Below are 25321 nucleotides of genomic sequence, written 5' to 3'. Positions count from 1 at the left end.
AAAGACTGCGCTGCAGTTAAAAGCATAGTTGCAGTTCCCTTCAGAAGTTATATTTGCATATTTTTTTTTATGTTTAAGGTGCATACATTCATTTGGAACTTGACTCAGCCTTAATAACCCAGGCAATTAAAGAAAGTCCTGGTATGACAAGGCCTTTAAGATGGCTCAAGTCCTATAATTTCTGCAGAAACATGAGTTTTGACCTGTAGATTTGAATTCCTGGCTGTACCAAAGACTTTTTTTTGCTTCGTCACACATTCATCAATTCACTTAATCTTTTGTGCTGCAGCACCACCAAGATTTCCCCCCTCCCTAAGCATTAGTGATTCACCAATGTCATGTTCATATTGTTGTTGCTTTGAAAGCTATGAAAAAAATTTCACTGGAAATACAAGTGAAATATTGAGTACAGAGTGACAAAGCTAGCCAATTTGCCAGGTCAGAAATGCATGTCTACAGCTGTTATTTAAAAAAATACATACTTTCACTGCACATAAAATAATTTGTACTGTAACTATGGACAAACAAGTTGCTATTTTAATTTGAATGACTGAGATTTCAGAGTTTGTAAATGCTAACCAGCCTATGCAGAGATACACGTTAAAGAGACAAAAGTTAAGTGGAACATAGTGGGCTGGCTTATTATATAAGTGACAACTGCTGTGCAAAAGGTGACTTGGACAAAAAAATCCAAATGATGATTCATTTTTCAGGAAATAATAATGCGAGTACCTCCCTCCTCAAGAAAGCTATCTGAAATAATTTTTTTTCCCCATAAGAATCTGAGTTACAAACATGCAAAAAGCTCTTCGAGCAACATTGCCTATGGCTTCCTAATTAGCTCACTAACATATAGATATATTTTAAAATTATATCTGTAGTCCTGCAAATATTAATGTTACAAATATTGCTAATAAAAAATCCCCATTTTTTACAGGAGTCAATGGAACAAAGTATTTAAGAAATGCTCAAATGAGTAAAAACACTTTTACAATGAACTAAGACACAGAATATAGTGTGAAAAGTAAACATAATAAATTTTTGATCCTCTCAACAAATTACATTTTTGCCCCCCCCCCCCCCGAAAACAAGAAAAACTTGCAAATTTGCAAATTTATTACCGCTCAGGGTTTGTTTATTCCAAGAAGCAAAAATTCAGCTAGCTGCATCATGGACTTTGATGAGTGGCATCTAAATACTTATTCCCTGAGGTGCTCTGCAAACATAGTTACAATTAAAATACACTGAAGTAGGTGCTGAGTGAATACATGCTTTGAAAATATGCCAGGCTTAACAAAGGAAAAAAATACTATTTCTGCAACCAGAGACTGATGAAGGTTGTAAAACTTCCTCCACAAATTAATCTTTATGAAGTTTTGGTTGCAGTGCATTTTAGCAAGGTCAGCCCTAGCTGTGCTCTGCAGCTGTCTGGGAATGCACATTACTACCAGACCTACCTTGATGTGACATCTGAGCAAAATATCACACAGAACTAAGTAAAGCAAGGGCTGCGGTGAAGAATGGGAAGTACTGGTTTTAGAGCAATGAAGTACAAAGACAATTGTAGACTTCTGCCCACGGAGCTCTGAAAGAAAGTGCAAAGGTCTGATCGCTCCCTGGCATGTGTGTGCTGGCACAGTTTCTAGCGTAGAGGCGATCCGATCAGCAACATTTTTCTTCCAACTGACTGTGCCTGATTTACTCAGATTGGAGTATAAACAATGCCAGTAAAAATGGTACTTTGTCAGTACTATGGGCACACCTTACTGCTTGAGAATCACTGCAATACATGTTCCTGTACAGCACTTCAGGTGCAGATGCTCATATGCAGGCAAAAGGCAGCAATGAAAGTATAAACTTTGCTCAAGCTGTGATTGCTGAGCAGGGCTGGTCAGAACTGGAGTTAATTGAGTTTAGCCAGGAATACTGCCCTGGGGTCCTCACCACTGAGACTCCTGTTCTTGGCAGGGCTGGAAGGAGAAGGTAGCAGTCCCAGAAGTGGAGAAAGAAGGAAAAATGGTGAGGCTTCCATACAAAGAGGCTGGGAAAAGCTGATATGCTGACCAAGCTGTGCTAACAGATCATGTTTAGGGCTGAAAAACTCTAGAAATAAAATGGAGGCTGATGCTGGAGTCATAGTTCAGTGATCATTACTTCCAAATGCATTTGGTTTGGTGAGGTCTTTGTAGGCAGGATGCATCATGTTTTTAACATTTCTTTTTACTCCAGTATTGTACAGCCCTGAGTGCATGTCTGTACCAGCTGGAAGCCTGATCAACCACAGATTGTTGTCAACTCTTGTGTTATATAAAGGTTTGCTCCTCTCGATTTCTTAAGCGAAGCTCCAAAATCTGCAAGGTTGAGGCTGGGCCCCTGCAGAACTGTCATTCTCCATAGGATTTTTTATGTCAGCTCCTATGTACCTCTCTACTCCAGCCAACAGTAATATTTCTTCATGCTGATTGCCCTTTTACAAGGGAAACCATAATTGTCTGAAATCTTGGGTTATGAAAAGTTCAAACTAATTTCATTAAAACTGGGATTCCTCAGCATTTTTACTTATACTCCACAGTAACCTATACATTCAGTGTTTTTGAAATGCAATGCGATGACTTGGGAGAAGTGTGTACCTACCAGCACACAGTAGGACACAAAAACACAGGGGTCAAAAAGTAGAGAATAATATGGGGAACTCTTTGTACACTTTTGTAATGTTGTGGCTGAGATACTCCTACCTACCTTCTTAACTGGGTCTTTCAAAATGATAAAGCAAAATAAAGCATGATACCTGCTAGTCTCACAAGCACCTTTAGGTCATTATGCTGTTTCACAGTGTGACAGTTTCAGAGAACTCAGATCAAAAGCACCTGCCTGCATGATGCAAAGTACGACATAATGCAAACCCACTCTAATGTCTCGGGTTCAAAATTTTGTAGTAGTATTAACTTCATCCTGGCAAACCTTATAACGTATTGCATGTCATTTGTCCCTCATATAGCCAACATAAAGCACTCTGCATCATGTACTTTAGCTAGTCAGAAATCAAATTGATTGTTTACACTTGATCCAGATCATGATACATATTGCCAGATAATCGCATGGTGCAGAGATCTATTTTTAATGGATATGAAGCTTTAGGCTGTACTGTTAACATTGTGTATAACCCCAGTCCTGGTGTATTAGCACACCTTAATGCCTTGCTGAAGAAAAGTTCATAGAAGCTCTTCATGTGATCACAAAGAAGAGGGAAAAATTGTTTTTAAAAGAAAAGAGTTCATCTACAACTCTGTATACCAGGCAACCCACCTTGTTTCAAACAATTCACACACTGAACTCAGAAACCTTTCAGTGTCCATCAATAAGACATTTTCACATAATGACAAATTATCTGTGTTCTTGGTTGCCTAGTAGATTACCTGTAGAAGTCTTCATGTCTTACTCCAATAACCATCTGCCCAGAGTATGCAGAAAATAAACCACACCATCAGAAGAAACAAGGTGTAGCAGGCAAAACAATGTCATCTCAAGGTCATTACAAAAGCATAGGAAATGTAAAATACAGTATTGCAAAACAAGGGAACTGAGCTTTGTTTCTAGAAATGCAGGTTGAACATGAAATTAATGGAAAAGGCAATATCATTTGGATCTGTGCCATAAATGCTGCAACGCTAGAATGCCCTTAGACTTTTAAAGTCTTTCAGAACAAAACCACTGTGAATTTTTAAAGCAACTTTATAACTGGGGTTTTAGAAGACTGTAAAACCTTATAAGGGCTAGTAGCTGCTTTCTGACCATGAGAACTATAATAAAAGTAATCATAACTCCTGCTTCAACAAAGACCGTCCACCATCTTGCCAACATATAATATGGTAGAGGAGATTAGGTGTCCCTTGACTCATGTATTAGTCACGACAGGCTGTAGGCAGGCAAGAAATCTCTAGCTTCCATTTGGCTGCCTATGGCTCCCATGGATATGCTGCATTTAGATACACAGACATGCTCAGCCCTGCAACAGAGGGATACCTCAAGTCTAAACCAGACATGGAGAGATTCTGCAACAAATTTCTCTTGTGTTAGAATCTGAAGCATCTCTGAATTATGGGGAATTGGTACAAACTTCAATCAATCATACTTTGACAACCTCACTGCTGCTACCAGCTTCTGAACAGCTGAAATGCTTGCCTCTTTTAGATTATCTGCTTATTCTTCTATGCCTGCCACTAAATGTTTGTTTATACTAGAAATAAATGGTGCTAAAATCAAATGAGGTGTTGTATGAACATCAGTGGTGTTTACCAAGGAAATTAATCTGTACACCTTTCCAAAACCCTTCAAAGTTTAAATTCTTGTGCATTTCAATGAGATGCACAACAGGATTTACAGAAAAAAAAAATAGTAACATGCTAATACTTCTGTTTCAGTCAGATTTCAGCATTAAGGTCTTTGGATAGCATCAAGGATAAATCAGCTCCTTCCACTCCACAATTTAAATGGAGATCTCATTGAAAAGACTTTTTAGAACCAAGGATTTTTCAGAAAACATAGCTTCCTTTTTTTTTTTTTATGTTTTGTTCACAGTGTTCTACACCCTTTGGTACTTGCACAACACAAACACTTGGGGAAAACTAGTTAGCAACTAAAACTGATAAGTGAATTGGTACAGTTGTAAGTGCAGTGAACTACTCTATGGACACACCCAGTCATAGATAAACTTAAGGTTGTTTTAATGTAACCAGGGTTTAACTGCAGTAAACTAAGATCATCTAACTTGTGCATAGGATGATTTACAGTGTTAATAATCCTTGCACTTCCAGTTGCTCCACTTCGGTTTTCCGGTGTCTGGGTAGACAGATCAGTAGTTTGAGTACTATTATATGGGCAAAGTATTGCAACTACTTATCTCCCCCTAGTGACGATTTTTGAAAATGTATCGAATTAGTCCGGATCTGCTCTAGAGAGAACTTGGTAACAAGTTTTTATACTGGCGTGATCACTGTTCCCTTAGCAATATTATATAGATCTAGATTTGTAATTCTGGGATATGTAAAAATAACCAATGATATATGTAAACATTTTAACTTTTTCATATCAGAATCCTTCGTTTGCTTTGAAATTCTGTGCAGAAATTCTGGCAAGTTGAGAGACGAATGTCTTTTAGGTTTGCTTCCTTTGCTCTTTTGTTTTCCAGTGTTGATCTCCAATAGTAGTGTGGAAGAAGTCTAAATGCAGTTAAGAAAGATTCTACAAATTCAGGCATTGCGCATTAGTACTGTTGATTGTGTCAAAGCACTACTGAAGTATTGCTGAGTGTGTCAAATCAATTGAGGTCATGTAGTAAAGACTTCACATTCCTCAATATTTGTAGAATCCAGGTATCCAACCATAACATGCTTTATTGTATGATAAAATACAATATTCCTGGCTAAAAGAGCTGCATCTAAAACAACAGCCCCTATCCAGGACTGCTTCCTTACGTATGAAAAAACACCTGCAAATATTCTGGGGAAAATATTCCCTCAAAATATCTGTCAAACATGGAGATTTTTTAGACTTTTTCTAGTTAGAACACCAGTGCAAGATTCCTACTACTTCACCTAGATAAGTCTGTTTTTTGGCTGCCGGTCTGCCAACTCAGAGCATAGATACCTTAAATGACTGTTTTCTGATTCCTATCACCTTTCCTGTGCCTTTTGAATCAATAACCGCTTAAACCCATTGTAACACCATCAACAGCCACCTACTATCAGCTGAACTAATTCAAGTTAATGGGAAGGCCTATGAAGTGTTAACTGTGAATAGAGGATCGTTCATGCCTCTCTCATTAACCTGTTAGTAAATGCAGGTTGAATACCCACATGCACAATGGGGCATATGGAGCTGCAGCACACACTGCATGAAAAAATCATTAACACAGAAACTGTATTTTTTAAAGCACAGACACTCACAGTGGCTGTCTAATTCTAGGCTCAGCCATATGAAAGAATCACAGTGGAGGTTTCTGCTATCCTGGAAGACAAAAAACTACATTGAAAAGGGATAATTCGATCCAAAACCCAATCAAACTGTCCTCACTTCAAAATCATCATTAAAGTTATCTAACATTTTAAAGTTTATGAAAGCCATGGCCTACCTGAGGTTTGTTTGCAGAGCAATTATTCATTTACAGTGTTAATCTTTAGCACACACTGCATCATGATAGCAAATCAGAATAGAAAATTACAGACTGAGTCAATAAAGAACAACTACTCTCCTCACCCCATAGCAGTAAATATTGCCAGTGCTGAAGTCCTTACAACTGAGTGCAGCCCCTGGAATGTTGCTCAATGTTCCCTTTCAAAAGGACCTTGAATGCCTAAGAGCAAGTAGGAACTCAGTTCTGGGAGGGAAATATAAGTAAATACTATAATACTAGTGACTACTCCAAGGCATCCAGGATAGGAGATGGCTGCAAGCTTTTTTCATGGAGGCTTCCATATTCCTCGGAAAAAAAGATTTATGTAACAAGATGGACATATACACCTCCAAAAATTAATGAGGGAAAGGATCCTTGTTTATTTCTCCTCCCTCCTCAGAAATGTTTTTTTAAAAAAAGCGATGACACAAAAGGCAATTTGGCTTTAAATTGGCTGAATTCTCTTGATTTCTACATGAGAAGGATCCCGTGTTTGGCTAAAATTATGCCTTTTATTTTCCTACATTCTGGAGAATTGACCTGTGCTATTGTTTTAAACAGAATGCCCTAGGTCTAGATGATTCCCATTGAGGTTGGCATATACGGAACCAGTCTCTGGGATAAATATTTCATCTCTTAAATAGTATTGCACTGAAGGTGGAACAAAAAAGGGTCTTTTGGTCTTTTCATGATAGTTAAGCTAAAATCCTTCAAAATGGAAGAGCAAGTTAGCATAGAGAATTATGTGATTAGATGGCTTTAAACACAACTCCTGGACCTCAGCTGACTTAAATAGAAACCAGATTTAATAACAAACAAAACCACCTTCTTCTGTCCTACCTTTCTATTTTAAAAACACATTTAACAGCTTTTCTTGTTTAAAAGTGCCCTCATCCCATGATCAGGGTGGAACAGACCTACTTGGGAGCTTGACTAGCTTTTAGTGATTTAAATTATATCATTATTTCAAAGATGCTTCCATTGCTCTTACTTGGGTTGAAATAAAAATCCCTTGATAATCAGCCAGACATGATACAGATGTAGCAATATTGTGACATTAGTGAGCAGCTTTGATTCAGAATCTGTGTAGTTGTAAGTACAATAAAATTCCTATGGATTTACTAGTCCACAGTAAATTTACAATTCCTAGTCCAAAGCAGAAATTTATGCTCATTAGTGCAATCAATGTAAAACCTCATAATGACTCTGGGTATAGATTGTACTGTGTGATTTACCAGTCATCAATTGCTGAATTGCTAAAAGACTTCATATTCAGACTGATCAAGTCAAACCATCTAAGTCCACTTCACTTCCTCAACAGTTTCCCATTATCACTGCAAATGTTTTTCTTGCAGGATTCCTTGCACATATCTTCAACTCATTTTGAATGAAAAAGTCTGCTCTGCCATTGCCACTAGCAATGAAGGAAGCCGCAAAATAGCCAAACAAAAGCTGTGAATATCAAATGGGTTAAAGAGAGAAACTCAACCTCTGAATCCATTTTGTCAATGAGATTTCAATAACTTTAGTAACATGACACAAAAGCATTAACCTGTCTACCCATTCCCTGCTCTTCTAAGAACTGTGAACAAGTGCTTGGGCACAGGGTTATTGCTTTTTGCCAGTTCAGGTTAGGAACTGCACTTCAGCCAGTTTTTACAGTAAAACAGCTGCTGCCTGAAAACACTGAGTAGAATACAGTAGCTGGTGCTAAAAACTCCTCATCACCACCCTGGCTACTTGGTGTCCTCCAGATTGAGGAAAATTTTCCACTGTTATTCCATTACAGCTTCCTTATATCAGTAATTGTGGGAGCAAACTGCCTCTGCATCTCAAATCTCATATGGAAAGCAGAATAGTCCACCCTGTTGATTATATGAGTTCTTTTCTGCAGAGACCAGGACGGCACAAGGTTCCTTCAATTTAAACATGATGAAATTGGACACATTCCAGACTCTCGGAGTCTTCTACACTACTAAGGCTACCGTTCATGTGATGCATTAGTAACACATCCAGGAAAATCTACTTACACAGTGTTGTACTGCCTTTAGTTTAACATATTGGTCTGAGTTAATTTAACTTGTTTGTTGTGACCTTCTATCAACTATGAACAGGCTAGAAAAGGAGAAAATTGTTAATTTAAAATTCTGCACTTCCGCAATTATGATGAAATCCAATCCTCTTTCTCTCCCATGCAAGACTGTGGTGTCCCAAGACAGAGAGTGAGAATCCTGCCTTAATGAGTCTTTAAAGAAAGGTCAGGGACCTGATGAAACAAATCTGAGAACTAGAGAAAAAGCCCAAAGCCAGACCAAGCAATATCAACAAGGATAATGAAAGCAGAGATCAAATGACGCCTAGTGTGTTTGTGGACTCCATATATAATAACCAATATGGCACCCATTACCCCCACTAGGGGCTGGAACTAGATGATCTTTAAGGTCTCTTCCAACCCAAACCATTCTATGATTCTACTCACCCAAAATTTCCATTGTCTAATAAAAAAGATTACAGACTACATGTGATACAGATAAAAAGCTCAATGTCAAGCAGTACCTGCAACAAATACACAGGTCTATCACACATTAATTCTCAGTTCAAGAACACAATGCATTCCTAAGGTTTGTAAAATCTTTAATAAAACTTCTTCCTGCTCAGAAACTTGATTCTTATTGACTTTACTCTGAACACCTTCCTATAGCTCACCCCAGCTAATTTTTATTGAAATTTTAAGAGCATTAAATTCCCCCCCAAAACGAATAATTAAGCCATAATTTCATAATGAGGACTTGGACAGTTTCATTATAGCACAAACAAGGGCAGGTTGGATACCCAAGTTAGTTAAAGAACGCTTGAGAATAACTTGATGTAACAGAATCCTAACATCTGCTGCCTACGACCACACCTTATGCTGCATAGACACAGCAGCTCTTCTGGAGCTAGACCCTTATTACGAACATAGGGTTGCCCTCCATGAGAGACAAAGCCCAGGTGCCTGTGTCTGAAATTCAGACATCTAGCTAACTGAACATACATGGCATGCAGCTTAAATGCATATTACATTGTTGCAATGTAACAGCTTTCTACAGGTCAGCACATAAAATCTTAGCTGCACATGCAGTCTTTCCTACCCCATGCTAGACATAATTTATTACAGACTCGCGCTACCCAATCGTTATCTCAGTGCCGTGCAATCCAGAAAGCCAGACTGTTACTGTCCAGTCTATCTGAAATGTCTGAGAGAAGTGACATAAACTCTGATACAGAAAGCACATGAAAACATCGTTGTGTCCAGAAATGCTTTTCTTACCTTGCATAGTGAGAGGTGGTAGGGCTATACAGATTACAGGTGAAGCTATCCCTGCTTCATTAATTCCCTGGGACAGCAGCCAAAGCCTGACCCTATTCTGGAGTAAATTTCTGCCCTCTGTTCTTCACATCAAAGAACGTTAAACACATAAGTTCTGTGCCGCCTGAGTAGATCTTCCTCTGCAAACGTGAACTAGAGGCCTGTTTAGCTTGTGACAGAAATGACAATAATCAGTGCTGACTTAATTTTTAAACAGATGTTGCCAGATTGCCATACTTGCACTTTATTATCCCAGAGCATCACTTGTTGTTCATGCTATGTTTTTTATTTGGACTAAATGTCAGTATCCGCAGTTTCTGGAAACTTGTGAATGGCTGGAGCTTGTTGTCCAAACATCCTGAAAATTCCAGTTCCATGTGTGCCCTGTTCTTGGCAGTTATTTTTTCTTAGTTAATTTTGCTTTTCTGCTCAGAGTTGATTTACATGATTTTCAGGCTTGAAACAGATCCAAAAGTGGGCTGGCAAGAAGAGGACAATCTGTGATATGGAACAGCTAATAAGATTTTTGCTGATATTTGGTAATTTAAGTGCAAATCTAAACTCTTCATCAAAAATTATACTAAAACCTGAGAAAAACACAAGCATGAATCCTGAACCGCTAGCTAAACGCTCAACACCATACTTCCTTTGGAAATTGTGCTCCTGCCTTCCTGGTATTTCTGCGCTCTTCCTTCCCTTCTATTCTTTGTACTTTTTTATTTTGAATCACAGTACTTTAATTATAATTTATAACAACAGCTTGAGCTAAGACTCTTTTATTCCACTCTCACATGAAAACACAGCTGCAAGATACAATAAGCAAAAGATAACCTTTAACAGGTATCTTTACAAAGAATAAACAGTTGCTAAATCATCCTTTTCTTATTCGTTCCCAGTAAAACCAAACCTTTTCTTTTAAAATACTTTTTATTTTATGATATCAATATTTCTTCAACATATCTGCAAATAATATTGAAGGACAACCTGGGTACCCTCCCTCTTCTTCCCTCACGTTAGCAAGATGTAAAACATGCACCCCTCAACATTTCACTTTCTCCCACTCACAGATAACCTACGCTATTAAACTGAGGGGTTTTTTTCCTAGAAAAGCCTTGTTCTTCCTCTGTGCTTCCTCAGAAGCAGTATCAAGTTGCTGTGAAAAGCCAAAAAGTCTGTCAGTATCCATGCCAACAAACACTGTAGTTAGTGTTAAGACTGGACCCATTACGTTTTGCTCTCTATAGTTATTCTAGTGAAAAGTATTTCTTGGAGCAGTATTAGTTCCAACGGTAAATATTTCAATCCTCTCGCAGAAAACAATCGCTAATTATTTCTGCAAAAAACAGCTTCACACTGACAACTTGCAAAGAGAGCCTAAATTCATTAAATAAACTATTCATGCTGAATGTAAAAGTGTTTATAGAAATAGTTAGGCTTAGAACAAACTGAAGATACCTTTCCATTGATTCAACCAATCAGTATGGAATAATTTTAACCTCTTCATCTTTCCCATATCCATATAAATAGTAACAAGGCCAGTCTCTCCCATCCACAACACTATACATGGTCATATTTTATTTAATGAATATAAACCTATGTAAGTGTCTGAAAGATAAAGGGATGAGTGAAGGAAATCAATTACTCACCTTTTAGTAACCTTTATATTTGGATAACATGCTTGCCTTTAGAAAGAACTGACAGGTTATAAAAAAACCCTGAGATGCTGACCTGCAGTGCTGTCTAGCTTCATGCCAATAAGGCATTATCTTCCAACTCTACCTCATGAATTGGAGACACACAGAAAATCAATTTGGACAGCAGAAGACTTGGACCTGTAGAATTCCATTTGCTGTCAGTAAGAAACTATTACCTTATATACAATGACACCTAGAGATTTCAGCGAGAAAGTTTCAAGGCAATTGAAATAAATTTTTAACATTTTATTGATGAACAGCAGAAAATGCAGCTTTTGTTTATCATACTGCTGGATGTAATATCAATTTGTACATGTGTAAATAAACTTTTGCATGTTTCCAGCATAATAGCCGCTGTTCTGAAAATAACTCAGGCGTACGGTCTCACAGTCATGGACGTCACCCTGAGAAAGACTGAGGATACAGAGCAGTGTGGTAGGAGCAGCAGAGGGATCTGAGGACTGTAAATCCAACTACAGCCACAGGGTAAATTGTTAGCGGCTATTTTGTCCTGAGCCATCTGTTGCCTTGACTACACTGCCAGCTTAAAGATAGCTGGAGTATGTCTACACAAGCTACACAAAACGATAACTTCTGTGCTCTTTGAAAAGAGCAGGATCTGACTTACATTATATACTAAGAATTACAGATGGCCTTTTAATACATCTTTCTTCCCAGGAACAAGTTTTGTCACCAGGGAACACACAATGCCCTTTGACCTGTATAACCAGAGGCTCAATAAACTTCTGTTCCATATCCTGGCGGGCACATCCTGTAGTATTTTCTTCAAATGTTATTGCTATATCTGTATTGCAAGTAACTTATCAGAGCCCATGAATATTGCTGTTCATATCCGCTGTTAGCCATCTATGTGATCAGTGCCTTTCTTTAGAGTAGATGGTGCTCTAAAATAGGATATATATGTATGTATAATTATTTTCAGTTGACAAGTGGCCTTGTAACGGAATGAATTACAGATCTGTAGGCGAAGATTTGAAATGGTGCTCCACAGACTGCTTTCCATCTTCTAGAACTTTGGAAATGCGCTGCAAAAAAAGAGGAACAGAGTGCCACATGTTAACATGCCACATGACTACTGTATTGGATTCAGTAATATGTATATTAATTACTAGCTTGTGGCCTTAAGCTGTGGCTAGAGGAAAAAAGACATTGACCAAACCCTGGACATTTTGAATTAATTTCTCTATCCCACAAAACCATAAACTTGTATTTAAACCTGTCCACACGATTCCACTCATGCTGTGAAACACTTTACAAATGGATTTTTAGCTTTATTCACTTCTTTTTCAGACTTGTAAAAAAGGACATTTTGTCCTCCTTATTTTATATGCTATTTAGGTTTAAATGTGAGTGGATGAGATTATGCTGAAAAGCTGTTACTCCTGGGTCTGAAAAGAACATGTATGTGATAAATTGAATATAAGTGAAATCCTACAGACTTCAAATTAATAGGTTATTTTTGTTCCTACCAGAAAAATATGATTATGAACACATCTAAATGCAGATTTTCCTAAATGTTGCTCTGTGGTCCCTGAAGGCACTATCTATATTTTTTAAAAGACTGCAGAAACTAATGGATGAAAATGAAACCTATTCACCAGAAAAAAGAAACAAAATTTTTTAAAAAATAAACCTTTGCTTTGAAAGATCAGCGAAGAGTTGATATGTAAAATATTACAAGTGTCACAGAATGCTTATGCAGTATGCATATCAGTAGCTACCAGCGTCTGCATTAAATGTCACCCTCCTACTACCTGAAAAAATAGGAAAACTTTAAAACTTTTAAATCTTAATATCTGCACTGAATATACATTTTTTGCTTTCAAACACTACATTACATTCATTAGTTTTAATCTTGTGAAATTTCCACAGAAATCAGTGAAAGGTTTCCTACTCTAAAGGAAGGCAACCTGTTTTAAGCAACATTAATGACTCCAGTGTAAGCCAATTTCTACTTTCAAATAAACATCTTTGATATCAGAAATTGACTCACACTGTGCATGTTTTGCCATATATGCTATGCTTACCTTACTCCGATGCTAGTGCTAACTACCCAATGTAATTAAATTGAACAAGAAATAATTGCTTTCCTCGTTTGCTAATAGATGTTATATAAAGCAAATCAGAGAAAATCAGTAGGTCAGATGAGACCTCTTGTGGTACAGATGCAGAACTGCACATCTAAGCCTGCCTTTTAAACACAGATGTACATCTGTACTCCAGAAAGCACAGCCAGAGGCAAATTTTTGCTTCCCTGAAAGAGCTTCCACTTCTCTCTCTGACGAGAGAAATAAGAAAAAAAAAAAAAAAGTAAGAGTTTGACTTATGATCTTATGGTATTTTAAAATTACATAATTTTCAGAGCACAGAATTTTTGAAGAGGTAACACTTTCTTTTTTCCCATAAACACACAGAACTTACCATTGTTTTAAATAACTGGTTCACTTTCTTTTTTTTGAAGGTTTTCTTGTCACCATCTGAGGTGGAAGGAAACACTGGTTGACTCAACCTATGTGATGCAATTGTTTCATCAGGTGCCACAGGGCTGATGGACAGAGTTAATCCTTAGAATAGAAACATATTGGTTGCACACAAAAAAAAACAAAAAAAAGAGAGTCAGAGCATAAGATAAAGCAGAATTCAAAATAATTAACTACCGCAATTACTAGAAAGAAATGCAACATTTTTAATCTAACTATACCCTTAGAATACAAAAATAAGTAATGTGGAAGCACTAAACTTGATTACATTGAAACTGAATGGTGAAAAAAATGAACTAATCTGGTCAAAGAAGAAAAAAATAGATAAATACTTGAAAAAGAAGTGGGCCATGGCAGTCTGTTGTGTTGTGCTAAATGTCTGTTGCAGGCATCTGGAAAGATAGGGACAGTGAGAGGGATAGGTGAAGTGCAGGCTAAGAAATGGGATGTGCTATGGAAGAAGTGGGTGGTAAAGGATATTGAAATAGGGCATATTTTCTCTATACACCCTGGCCTAGGGATGAGTTCCACCTTCAGTTACACTTTCTCCTGCTCTATCATGCAACTGTCAGTCTTTCTAGTGGGCAGTTATCTTGTTTCCCCTTCCTCTTGCTGTGAGGGAGCCTTATGTGATTCCTCTCTAACATCAAAAGCAGAAGTTGAAACCCTACTATGGGGCAACCTTTGGGGATATTCATCTGCCAAAGCAAAATACAGAGCACTCCTTCCTGTTTCAAATGCTGCCTTCAGCTGTGAGGACAGACTGCAGAAGCCCCTGCTTCTGCAAGTGAGACCCTACAAAGCACAGAAGATGAATAAACCTTGCCTGTTTCAAGGCAGGGCGAATGCTCACACTATACAAGGAAGCAAAATTCAGAGCTCCAGAAGCAACACTTTTAGAATTTGCATGCCAGCACTAGGTAGCACAGTGTTATCAAGCAGTAGTAGCAGTCCAGCCTCACATGCACAATACACATTTAAATTGTAATCTTTGTCTCAGAGGCACAGAGCCACATAGGGTGAGCTACCTGCTCTGCTTGGAGCAAACCCTTTGTTGCTATGTTTTCTTAACATAGCAATAAAGAAGTGCAGAACTCTCATCTTACTTTAAGCAGCTTACCTGGGATAGTTGGCATGGAACGACTGACAGAACTCATCTGCTTGAGGACAGATGTTTTCTGAGGTGCCACTACATGTTCTGAGAGGTTGGTGTCACTCATGAACTCATATTTCCTTGACAGCTGTTTAATGAAAAAAAAAATGCCATTAAGATGAACTGAGATATGAGCAACAAAGGTCTAAGCAAAATAATATTTTGTTTAATAAAAGCATAAAATAAAACAATTAATAAACAAACTATCATGTGTAACCCAAGTTCTTTATGGGATTATTTGCTGAGTAAACAATAAAAGTAACTAGAAGCAGTAGAATTGGGTCCACATGTAATATTATATACTAGCTAAAAACATGTAACAATTTTGCGGATTATTTATAGTTAGATAAATACTTCTCATTCCACATAGAAAAAACATTACCCTAAAAAAGCTAGCTAGAAGAGATTCTGTAATCTGGAACTGTAGGATGGTATTCCTACAACATCTTTGGAATAATATCATCAGCCAGCTCTGACTGTGATCTGCAAAGTAAAATTAAGTTTTGAAAATGTTTTTCCTATTGCATTACCATAGCCAGCTCGGCTGCTGCGAGGCTTATCACTATTTTTCTGAAGCAAAAGAAAATCCTGTAACTCAATATGTAGTGAGATTCCCACAGTTCGGTGTATGTGTTATCTAATTTAATCAAAAGACAAAGCTGTTGCTTGTTTTTGTCTATTAATGCTTCTCAGAACATGACTGTGCTTTATACCTCTCTCTTGTACAAGGACACGTAGTATAAAACAATTGTAATCCTCCATAAGTTTCTCCTTGTTTCCCAAAAGAATCTTAGCTTTCTACTGAATTCACTTTGACAATTCCTCCAAAATTTTTTGATCAAATGAGTTATGCTCTCTCCACATACTTCAACAATCTGTTCTTGCCTGACATTTTAATTTAGATGGGGCTTGTGTATCAAGAGAACATCTTTAAAATTTTTTTTAATGATTTCTTTTTATACTAAAAGAAGAAAAGTCTCCTGAGAATTAAACTGCCAAAAAAAAAAAGGCACAACATAAGTTATATAAGTCATTCTAATGATCTAGCAGTGCAATAAAAGCACTCAGATGATCTATGGAGCGAGAGATGCCAGTGCTTCCAAACTTCAGTCTGGCACCATTTAAGGAACACTGTTTGCAATCTTGCAGTTTTCTAACAGCTGCATGTTCCATAACAAGGTACAAAACGTACAGGGCTCATCACTTTTGAAATAGCCCTGACTGCAAGGAGCTGCCGTGAAATGTCAGCACAGTCAATTGCCTCTCCACAGGAAATCTAGCTTAACCCTCCCAATATAGTACTCCATTTTAAGCTAACCAAGCTTCAGAATTTGCAACTTCAGGGCTATATTATCTGTCATCATAAGCAAGTAGGGATGTCCTGATTTTTCCACTGATTTTTTTCCTGCTCAGCATCTTGCAGGTTTCATTCATGGCAGGGCAGATCATCTCTGCATCCTGCATATTTCTCTTTATGACAGCTAGACTTCTATGTGATATATTTTTCTTTTCCTAAGCAAAGGAGTAATATCTTCTTCTTTATGGATTATAAAATACTACTCTAAATCAGTAACATACACATTTCATGTCAGAGATAGAAGTATCAGGTGCTGTCTTCTCATCAGCAAACACCACACTGCTTCTTTTTGTTCTTTTTTTGGACCTTCTCATCTTTACTTCAGGGTGAGGATTAATTTGCAGAGCAGTCTCCTCTGATTCTGCTTTTACTTGCTTTGGTAGCACTACTTCCAGATCAAAGCTGCAGGAGCAAAAGAGAAAAGTACAAGTTGCTGAGTGATATTTTAAAAGCCACTGGTATTCTGATTTCATTTCCCCATGAAATGTAAATGCAGGTCATCCTTTCCTTTGACTTTCTATGCAGCCTTGCAAACTATTGACAAAAAGTACATGATGTGCTTCAGCTGGCAGCTGTAGATACAAATAAGATGCCTTCAGGAGGTATGATGTCATCTTAAAATGTTGCAAAGAATGTAAAATATTAACAAGAGTGCAAATCTCTCTTTAAAGATTTGTGCATTAGCTTAAGAACTCCTAAACTAAACAGAGTTAGAGCTCATATGGCAAGTTTATGTGCGGTGATGATGGTGCTGAAAGCAAGACATGCTATTTTGGTTGTTGAAAACAGTGGAACAGAGTATTACTATTTATTGTCATGTTTTAAATGCATCCTCCTATTTATTTCACCATATTGGACAACAACGCACACACCCAGTGACAAAAAAAAAAAAAAAACCTCCTCTCTTCCTCTCATTTTTATAGTTTAAAAATTGGGCTATTCTTCATTAAAAAAAAAAAACAAAAACAAATGTGAAATTGTCCTGGCTTTACTCCCAATAGGCTGATGTAATTAGCCTATTGAACATGGGGCTGAACTTATTTTACAACATCAAAATTGATAAATCAAGTAGTATGGTGAATTTGTTGACCTGTGCTTCCTAGAAACAAACTAGCATCATAAGAATTAAAAATGGGTGCATGATTCAGCTGCTTAAGTGTAGTTCTTTGTGCCCAAAGGATAATTTATAAAGTGATCAAAACAATTTGTGGATTAAAAAGTTAATCAATACACCTATAACTGTTCTCTCAAACTTAAAAGTCTTTATGCTTCCCAGTGCTGCAGTTAAGAAAGCATATTAAGCAAAGCATTTTACATTACTACAGGCTTTATTAAAATGTTCCACCTCCTTACTTGTAAGTTTGTAAAGGTTGTCCTCTTCCTCGCTAATTTTTACAAGCAAAAAGATGCTAATTAAGTTAAAAGCTGTATAAAAAGAAACTTGCAAAAACCGCAGATCTCTGTATTTTTTTGAAATGTCATTTAAATTTTAGAATACTTGTTTCTTGAAAATGAAATGTCACTTTTTTCAGTGAGAGTTGAGTATATTTTGTCTATTAAGGTTGAAATACTGTAGCTTTAAGCCTGGAGGAAGTGATAGCTACAGTTAAAAATAATTTTGGCATAGTCTGAAGAGACTGCTAGTAGTCTTTATCCTTGAATGCCTTTTTTTTTAATCTTTTAGTTTCATCCCATAAAACTGGTTAAAAACCAGGATTGAAAGAAAATTTATATTGTATTCATAACCTACCTTTCTGAAGCAATTTTGTTTGGAGTACTGCAGTCTGAATTCATGGAAGTCAGTGAAATAACTGATAACTGACGATAGGATCTCAGCATTGATCTTGGCCGTCCTACTCTCTTGTCATCAAAATCTGGCTACAGGATGGAAAAGAGAAACATTTTCTATCAAACAACTTTGTGTGAACCTCATTTCATCCCTTTTCACTAGGTCTTGAAGATAACACAGATGTTTTAACATTTGGCTACCATTAGTTACTCTGTTTCTTCTGTCTGGCTACAGCCTAAGACCTCTCAAACTCAATGATACAATGAGTAGCTAAATAAACTACAATTGACATAATTAACTGTACGTTTGAAAAAGAAATTAAGAGAAACAGTGTCTGCTGATCTTACTTTGAACAGACCTGGGGCATGCCACTGAAGTACTTGCTTGGGCAAATAGATTTAGTTAGTCCTTGCTCAAAGACACTTATCATGCTCTGTCTTCAATACAACAGGTTCTGCCATCTCTATAGGTTAATCTAGCCTTTTTTAGTTATAATTTTGCAAACATTGGACAAAATTCATATTTCCCTAATAGCCAGACAGGAAGAACAGGAGGATTCTCCAGGGCATCATGTATCCATATTGCACAAAGCCATATATGCTGCACAATCTCTCTCTGCAGAGCTTGAAGTTGGTATGTTCTGCAGAGGAAGGAAGAAAAGTAGATATCACTCCAAATCTTCTTGAAGAAGATTTAGCTATCATATTGGAAATATTCAGCTTAATGTTGATGGTTATTTAGGCTTTGTAGCCTGGTACAAAGTTAACTGAAATATTCTAACTTATTTCCAAATGCTTTCCTGTTACTCTTGTTAATAAGGTAGAGACAAGGATCACATTTCTTGGCTAATGCTAGAACTGTTTTCTTTCTTTAGAGATGAATTCTGGGATCTAAAATTGTAGAGTGCAGTTAGCTCTTCTCTCTTTTTCTGTTCAAGTATTTCCTGGGATGAGCATGCCTCCCCCTAGTTAGCTCATCACAGTGTCATGATATGAGGCAGGTTTTTGAGAATTTCATGGGGCATGCATGCCATAAACTACTTTTCCAGCCTACTTCAATTTCTATCCTACAAACAGGATGTGAACAACTTTTAAAAACATTTCATATAAAATGTTTTTTAAACAGGGTTTTAAAAAGGGTTTTGTTCTGATTATACAGAAGATATTAAAAATTTATGTGTAATTTCATATCCCAAATTCCCAAATACTTTGTTTCTCTCACTAAGACTCTGATGTCTAGCAGAAGATTTGGAAACGTTTGTAGTTTCAAGAATTATTTTCAAGTGTTTTGCAGAGTTTACATGCAATGAGTTTACATGCTGCTTATCCTTTGAATGGCCAGAATCTTGTGATAAAGACACAATAGCTGCATAACTTTTTTTTTTCCTTTCTTTTAATCACAGAATCGCAGAATCACAGAATCGTATGTGTTGGAAAAGACCTTTAAGATCATCGAGTCCAACCATAAACCTAACACTACCAAGACCACCACTATACCATGTCCCTAAGCACCTCATCCAAACGTCCTTTAAATACCTCCAGGGATGGTGACTCAACCACTTCCCTGGGCAGCCTGTTCCAATGCTTGATAACCCTTTCAGTGAAGTAAAATTTCCTAATATCCAGTCTCAACCTCCCCTGGTGCAACTTGAGGCCATTTCCTCCTGTCCTATCACTTGTTACCTGGGAGAAGAGACCGACCCCCACCTCTCTACAACCTCCTTTCAGGTAGTTGTAGAGAGCAATAAGGTCTCCCCTCAGCCTCCTTTTCTCCAGGCTAAACAACCCCAGTTCCCTCAGCCGCTCCTCATAAGACTTCTGCTCCAGACCCTTCACCAGCTTCGTTGCCCTTCTCTGCACACACTCCAGCACCTCAATGTCTCTCTTGTAGTGGGGGGCCCAGAACTGAACACAGTATTCGAGGTGCTGCCTCACCAGTGCCGAGTACAGGGGCACGATCACTTCCCTAGTCCTGCTGGCCACACTATTTTTGATACAAGCCAGGATGCTGTTGGCTTTCTTGGCTGCCTGGGCACACTGCTGGCTCATATTCAGGCGGCTGTCAACAAACACCCCCAGGTCCTTCTCTGCCAGGCAGCTTTCCAGCCACTCTTCCCCAAGCCTGTAGTATTGCATGGGGCTGCTGTGGCCCAAGTGCAGGACCTTGCACTTGGCCTTGTTTAAACCTCATACAATTGACCTCGGCCCATCGATCCAGCCTGTCCAGGTCCCTCTGCAGAGCCTTCCTACCCTCCAGCAGATCAACACTCCCACACAACTTGGTGTCATCTGCAAACTTACTGAGGGTGCACTTGATCCCTTCGTCCAGATCATTGATAAAGATATTAAACAGAACTGGCCCCAACACAGAGCCCTGGGGAACACCGCTTGTGACCGGCTGCCAGCTGGAGTAAACTCCATTCACCACCACTCTTTGGGCCCGGCTGTCCAGCCAGTTCTTTACCCAGCGAAGAGGACACCTGACCAAGCCATGAGCAGCCAGTTTCTCCAGGAGAATGCTGTGGGAAACCGTGTCAAAGGCTTTACTGAAGTCTAGATAGACAACATCCACAGCCTATCCCTCATCCACTAGGCGGGTCACCTTGTCGTAGAAGGAGATCAGGTTGGTCAAGCAGGACCTGCCTTTCCTGAACCCATGCTGGCTGGGCTTGATCCCTTGGTTATTCTCTACATGCCGTGTGATGGCACTCAGGATGATCTGCTCCATCAGCTTCTCCGGCACCGAGGTCAGGCTGACAGGCCTGTAGTTCCCCGGGTCCTCCTTCTGGCCCTTCTTGAAGATGGGCATCACATTAGCTAATCTCCAGTCAGCAGGGACCTCCCCAGTTAGCCAGGACTGCTGGTAAATGATGGAAAGGGGCTTGGTGAGCACATCTGCCAGTTCCTTCAGTACTCTCGGGTGGATCTCATCAGGTCCCATAGACTTGTGAGTGTCTAAGTGGTGCAGCAGGTCACTAACCATTTCCCCCTGGATTATGGGGGCTCCATTCTGGTCCCCGTCCCTATCTTCCAACTCCGGGGGCTGGCTACCCAGAGAACAATTGGCCCTGCTATTAAAGACCGAGGCAAAGAAGGCATTAAGTACCTCAGCCTTTTCCTCATCCTTGGTCACTGTGTTCCCTCCCCCATCTACTAGGGGCTGGAGATTCTCCTTAGTTCTCCTTTTGCTGCTAATGTATTTGAAGAAGTGTTTTTTGTTGTCTTTTACAGCAGCAGCCAGACTGAGCTCTAGCTCAGCTTTGGCCCTTCTACTTTTCTCCCTGCACAGCCTTGCTACACCTTTGTAGTCCTCCTGAGTTGCCTGCCCCTTCTTCCAGAGGTCATAGACTCTCCTCTTTTTCCTGAGTTCGAGCCAGAGCTCTCCAGTCAGCCAGGCTGGTCTTCTTCCCCATCGGCTCGTCTTTCGGCACCTGGGGACAACCCGCTCTTGTGTCTTTAGGACTTCCTCCTTAAAGAATGTCCAGCCTTCCTGGACTCCTTTGCCCTTTGGGGCTGCCTCCCAGGGGACTCTCTCGACCAGTCTCCTAAACAGGCTGAAGTCCGCCCTCCGGAAGTCTAAGGTGGCAGTTTTGCTGACCCCCCTCGCCGCTTCTCCACGTATCAAAAACTCCATCATTTCGTGATCACTCTGCCCAAGACGGCCTCCAACCATCACATGGCTCACAAGTCCTTCTCTGTTCGTGAACAACAGGTCCAGCGGGGCACCTTCCCTAGTTGGCTCCCTCACCAGCTGTGTCAGGAAGTTGTCTGCCACACGCTCCAGGAACCTCCTAGGCGGTTTCCTCTCTGCTGTATTGTATTTCCAGCAGACATCCGGCAGGTTGAAGTCCCCCACAAGATCAAGGGCTAGCGATCGTGAGGCTTCTCCCAGCTGCTTATAGAATAGTTCATCTGTCTCCTCATCCTGGTTGGGTGGTCTGTAACAGACTCCCACCACAATATCTGCCTTGTTGGCCTTCCCCCTGATTCTTACCCATAGACACTCCACCCTATCATCACCATCATTAAGCTCTAAACTATCCAGACTCTCCCTGATGTATAGGGCTACCCCACCAGCTCTCCTGCCTCGCTTATCCCTCCTGAAGAGTTTATAGCCATCCATCGCCGCACTCCAGTTGTGCGAGTCATCCCACCACGTTTCCGTGATAGCAACCATATCATAGTTTTCCTGACGTACAATGGCTTCCAACTCCTCCTGCTTGTTGCCCATGCTGCGTGCATTGGTGTAGAGGCACTTCGGCTGGGCTGTCGTCTGTGTTTCCTTCATAGAAGAACACCCCTTGCATGCTTTGAGGCGTTTCACCGACATTTCCCTCTTGGCTCCTATTGCCTCAGTATCCCCTAGCTCAACTCTGTTCGACTTCGGCTGTGCCCCAGCGTACCCCGCACATCTCGGAGACACAGGCCGAGTGCCCTCGCTGGCACCCGCTCCCTCTAACCGTGGCACATCGTCCCTCAGCTTCTCTTGGGCAAGCCTGATATTATCCCCCCTCCCCCTTCGAGTCTAGTTTAAAGCTCTGTTGATGAGCCCTGCAAGTTCCTGAGCAAAGATTCTCTTTCCCCTTTGAGAAAGATGAATCCTATCAGACGCCAGCAAACCCGGTGCTGTGTAGGCCATCCCGTTGTCAAAAAAACCAAATCCGTGGTGATGACACCAGCCACAGAGCCATGCGTTAATAGACTGGGTGTCTCTGTTCCTTCTTGTGTCGCTGCCCACAATGGGAAGGAGAGAGGAGAAAATAACCTGTGCTCCAGAGTCCCTTACTAGCCGTCCCAAGGCCCTGAAGTCTCTTTTGATCGCCCTGGGACTTCGTGTTGCAGCCTCATCACCCCCCACATGGAAGGGCAGTAGGGGGTAATAGTCCGAGGGCCGTACCAGGCTAGGGAGTACCCTCATGACATCCTTCACGCGGGCCCCAGGGAGGCAGCAGACTTCCCTAAGAGGAGGGTCTGTCCGGCATATCGGACCCTCGGTTCCCTTCAGAAGGGAGTCACCCACAACTGTAACCCGTCTTCTTTTCCTTGTGGAGGTGGTGTTAATACGAGAGGTACGTTGTTCTGACCTGGGTGACACCTCTGGTGTAGACAGACTGTCGTCCCCATCCTCCATTGACTGGCCTTCCACCTCCGGGGCCTCATACCTGTTGTACAGAGGCACGTGGGGGGGCGAGGTGGGCAGGGGGGGCCTTCGCCTGCTGCCACGAGCATGGACTCGCCTCCATTCACTCTCCTCCTCTGAGCTGCTGCCTTCAGCCCGGTGGGGGGGGGATAGAGGATCCCCTTGATCGTGGGTTTTTACTGGTGGCTGCTGCTGTTCCTGTTCCTGTCTCAGGGGGGCAGAGCATGGCACCACCAGTCGATCTCTTTCTCAGCCTCCCTGATGCTCCTTAACCTTTCTACCTCCTCCTGTAGCTCTGCCACCATGCAGAGCAAATCATCCACCTGGTCGCACCTCACACAGCTGTCCGCACAGCTGCCAAGCGCGAACAGCGAGACGTGCGTGAACAGCTTTTTTTAACAAAAAAGCTCAAGCCAGCCACCAGGGAGAGTCAGACATAATAAAATGGCAGTGGTGCCACTCACAAAGTACATTCTCTGCTCTTGCAAAATTTTAAATAGGTTGCTTTTTTTAAGTTCTGATCTGTAAGAGTGCTGAAGGGTTCAAACATCAGGCAAGATTGCTAATTGTGGATTACAGTCTCTCTATTATTCCAAGGATGGTGGCATGGGAGTGAAAATAAGAAAAACATTCTGAGATAAATATACAAAATTTTCATCATATTGGTGTGTAACACAGCACAATATCCAAAATTTACATTAGAAACTTGCTACTTTTTCCCCTATAACAGAAGAAATAAATCCTCTTATAAAATCATCAATGCTGAAAGCAACAGCATAAAATAATTTCCAAAGCCACTGGTATTTAATCACAAAATCCAGCCAACATAATTCTTGCTAGCCCGCACAAGCTCAGATAGACTATTTATTTGAGAATTGTCTGGAGAGCTTGTGTTTAGAAGTTATCCTTCAATTCCCATATATTTCAGTTTGGTCTCAACTAATATTTATAATATTATACACATCATAGGTTTTACTTCAGAACACAGCTGGAAGTGGCTAGCACAGGGAGACATCAGTTGCAGATCAAAGCCCTAAACCACTAAGAAAAATTACAAAGAGAAGAAACATGAGAATTTGCTTTTACTTCCTTAATAAGGCAGCAAAGAATTGCAATTTTAATAGATGTAATAAAATACTCCACATCTTCCAGAATGAGGAATATTTGATATGTCCAAGAATTTAATCAACTCTGACTATAAAACTCAGGTCCTACTACCTTCAGATCACAACAAATCCCACAAGCAACAAACGTTTAGTATGCGTTTTTGTTTAGAAGAACAATGTATTAAGTAAAGAGAAATTGCAAGAAGAGCTTAAAAAGGAGAGCAATACCAATTCTCTGGCTCCATATTGTTTTTCCACTTTAACTTTTAAATGCTTGAAACATTCCTCCATACGGTCATGGAAAGGACGAAGATTATCAGAAACTCTTCTTTCATGAATTTTAATTCCAGCCCCAAGGAAAGGTATCTTGAAGAGGGAAAAAAGGAAGAAAAAAAGTGAGAATATTAAACTGGGTCTGACAACCCCTCTAGCTCCATTTGAAGTATCTGCTAAGTCAACTGCAAAACTCTTACTGGGATTGGCAGATGGATTTGTCAGTTGATCTCAGCTTTTAGCAGCAACTACAAGATGGAAAGGGCTCTTGAAAAATGGGCTTGCTCAGTAAATTTTTGAAGAATGTTGGCTGCCTCATAGTGTTTGTTTTCTCTCTTCTATGTATTTTAATGTTAATCCCTCATGAGATTAAACACACCATGCGAGAGTTTAAAAAATTCTTAGACTACTAGCCCACCTGCTTATGAAGGTGCCTGCCATAGTTTACAAGCAAGGAGGTAGGGATGAAAAAATATCCAAGTGGATTCCAGGCAGGTGGTTTCAAACTCTTCTCTTTCAAAATGGAGGATTAAGTGACTGGGAAAGGTTTAAATCAGTCTACTGGGGGCTTAATCATGTGATCACTTTGACAATTGCTGCAGCAATTTGATATGTTAATGCCTGGTTACTTAAGACGACTTCTTCCTTTCTCCTCGGTTTTACTCTGCAGACTTCCTCTGTACTCCCCACATCTCAAGAAAAATTCAGTGAGACAATGCTTCAATACAAAAATTAACAACTTCAAGCCACGAACAGAGGCAGCTTGCACTAACCAGGCTGACTTTGCC

The 25321-nt window shown here is 39.8% G+C and overlaps 2 protein-coding genes across 3 annotated transcripts in view; both read right to left on the bottom strand.

The window, feature by feature from the left end:
• Window positions 1–25321, bottom strand: part of SPDL1 (spindle apparatus coiled-coil protein 1) — a 367882-nt gene that overhangs the window by 90823 nt on the left and 251738 nt on the right. The window lies entirely within an intron of this gene.
• The window catches only part of DOCK2 (dedicator of cytokinesis 2), a 221710-nt gene continuing 207899 nt past the window's right edge, over window positions 11511–25321 (bottom strand). Inside the window, exons 47-52 of the mRNA XM_075511018.1 lie at window positions 24489–24626; window positions 17977–18104; window positions 16448–16628; window positions 14837–14957; window positions 13658–13800; window positions 11511–12261 (exon numbers count right to left, since the gene is read on the bottom strand). Of these exons, the coding sequence (XP_075367133.1) occupies window positions 12187–12261; window positions 13658–13800; window positions 14837–14957; window positions 16448–16628; window positions 17977–18104; window positions 24489–24626 (786 nt within the window). The 3' untranslated portion in view covers window positions 11511–12186. The remainder of the gene's footprint in view (window positions 12262–13657; window positions 13801–14836; window positions 14958–16447; window positions 16629–17976; window positions 18105–24488; window positions 24627–25321) is intronic.

Source organism: Mycteria americana, chromosome 8, assembly GCF_035582795.1.
Source record: "Mycteria americana isolate JAX WOST 10 ecotype Jacksonville Zoo and Gardens chromosome 8, USCA_MyAme_1.0, whole genome shotgun sequence".
Classification (NCBI taxonomy): Eukaryota; Metazoa; Chordata; class Aves; order Ciconiiformes; family Ciconiidae; genus Mycteria; species Mycteria americana.
The sequence above is the reverse complement of the archived record's forward strand: the minus strand, read 5'-3'. Positions and strand labels throughout refer to the sequence as shown.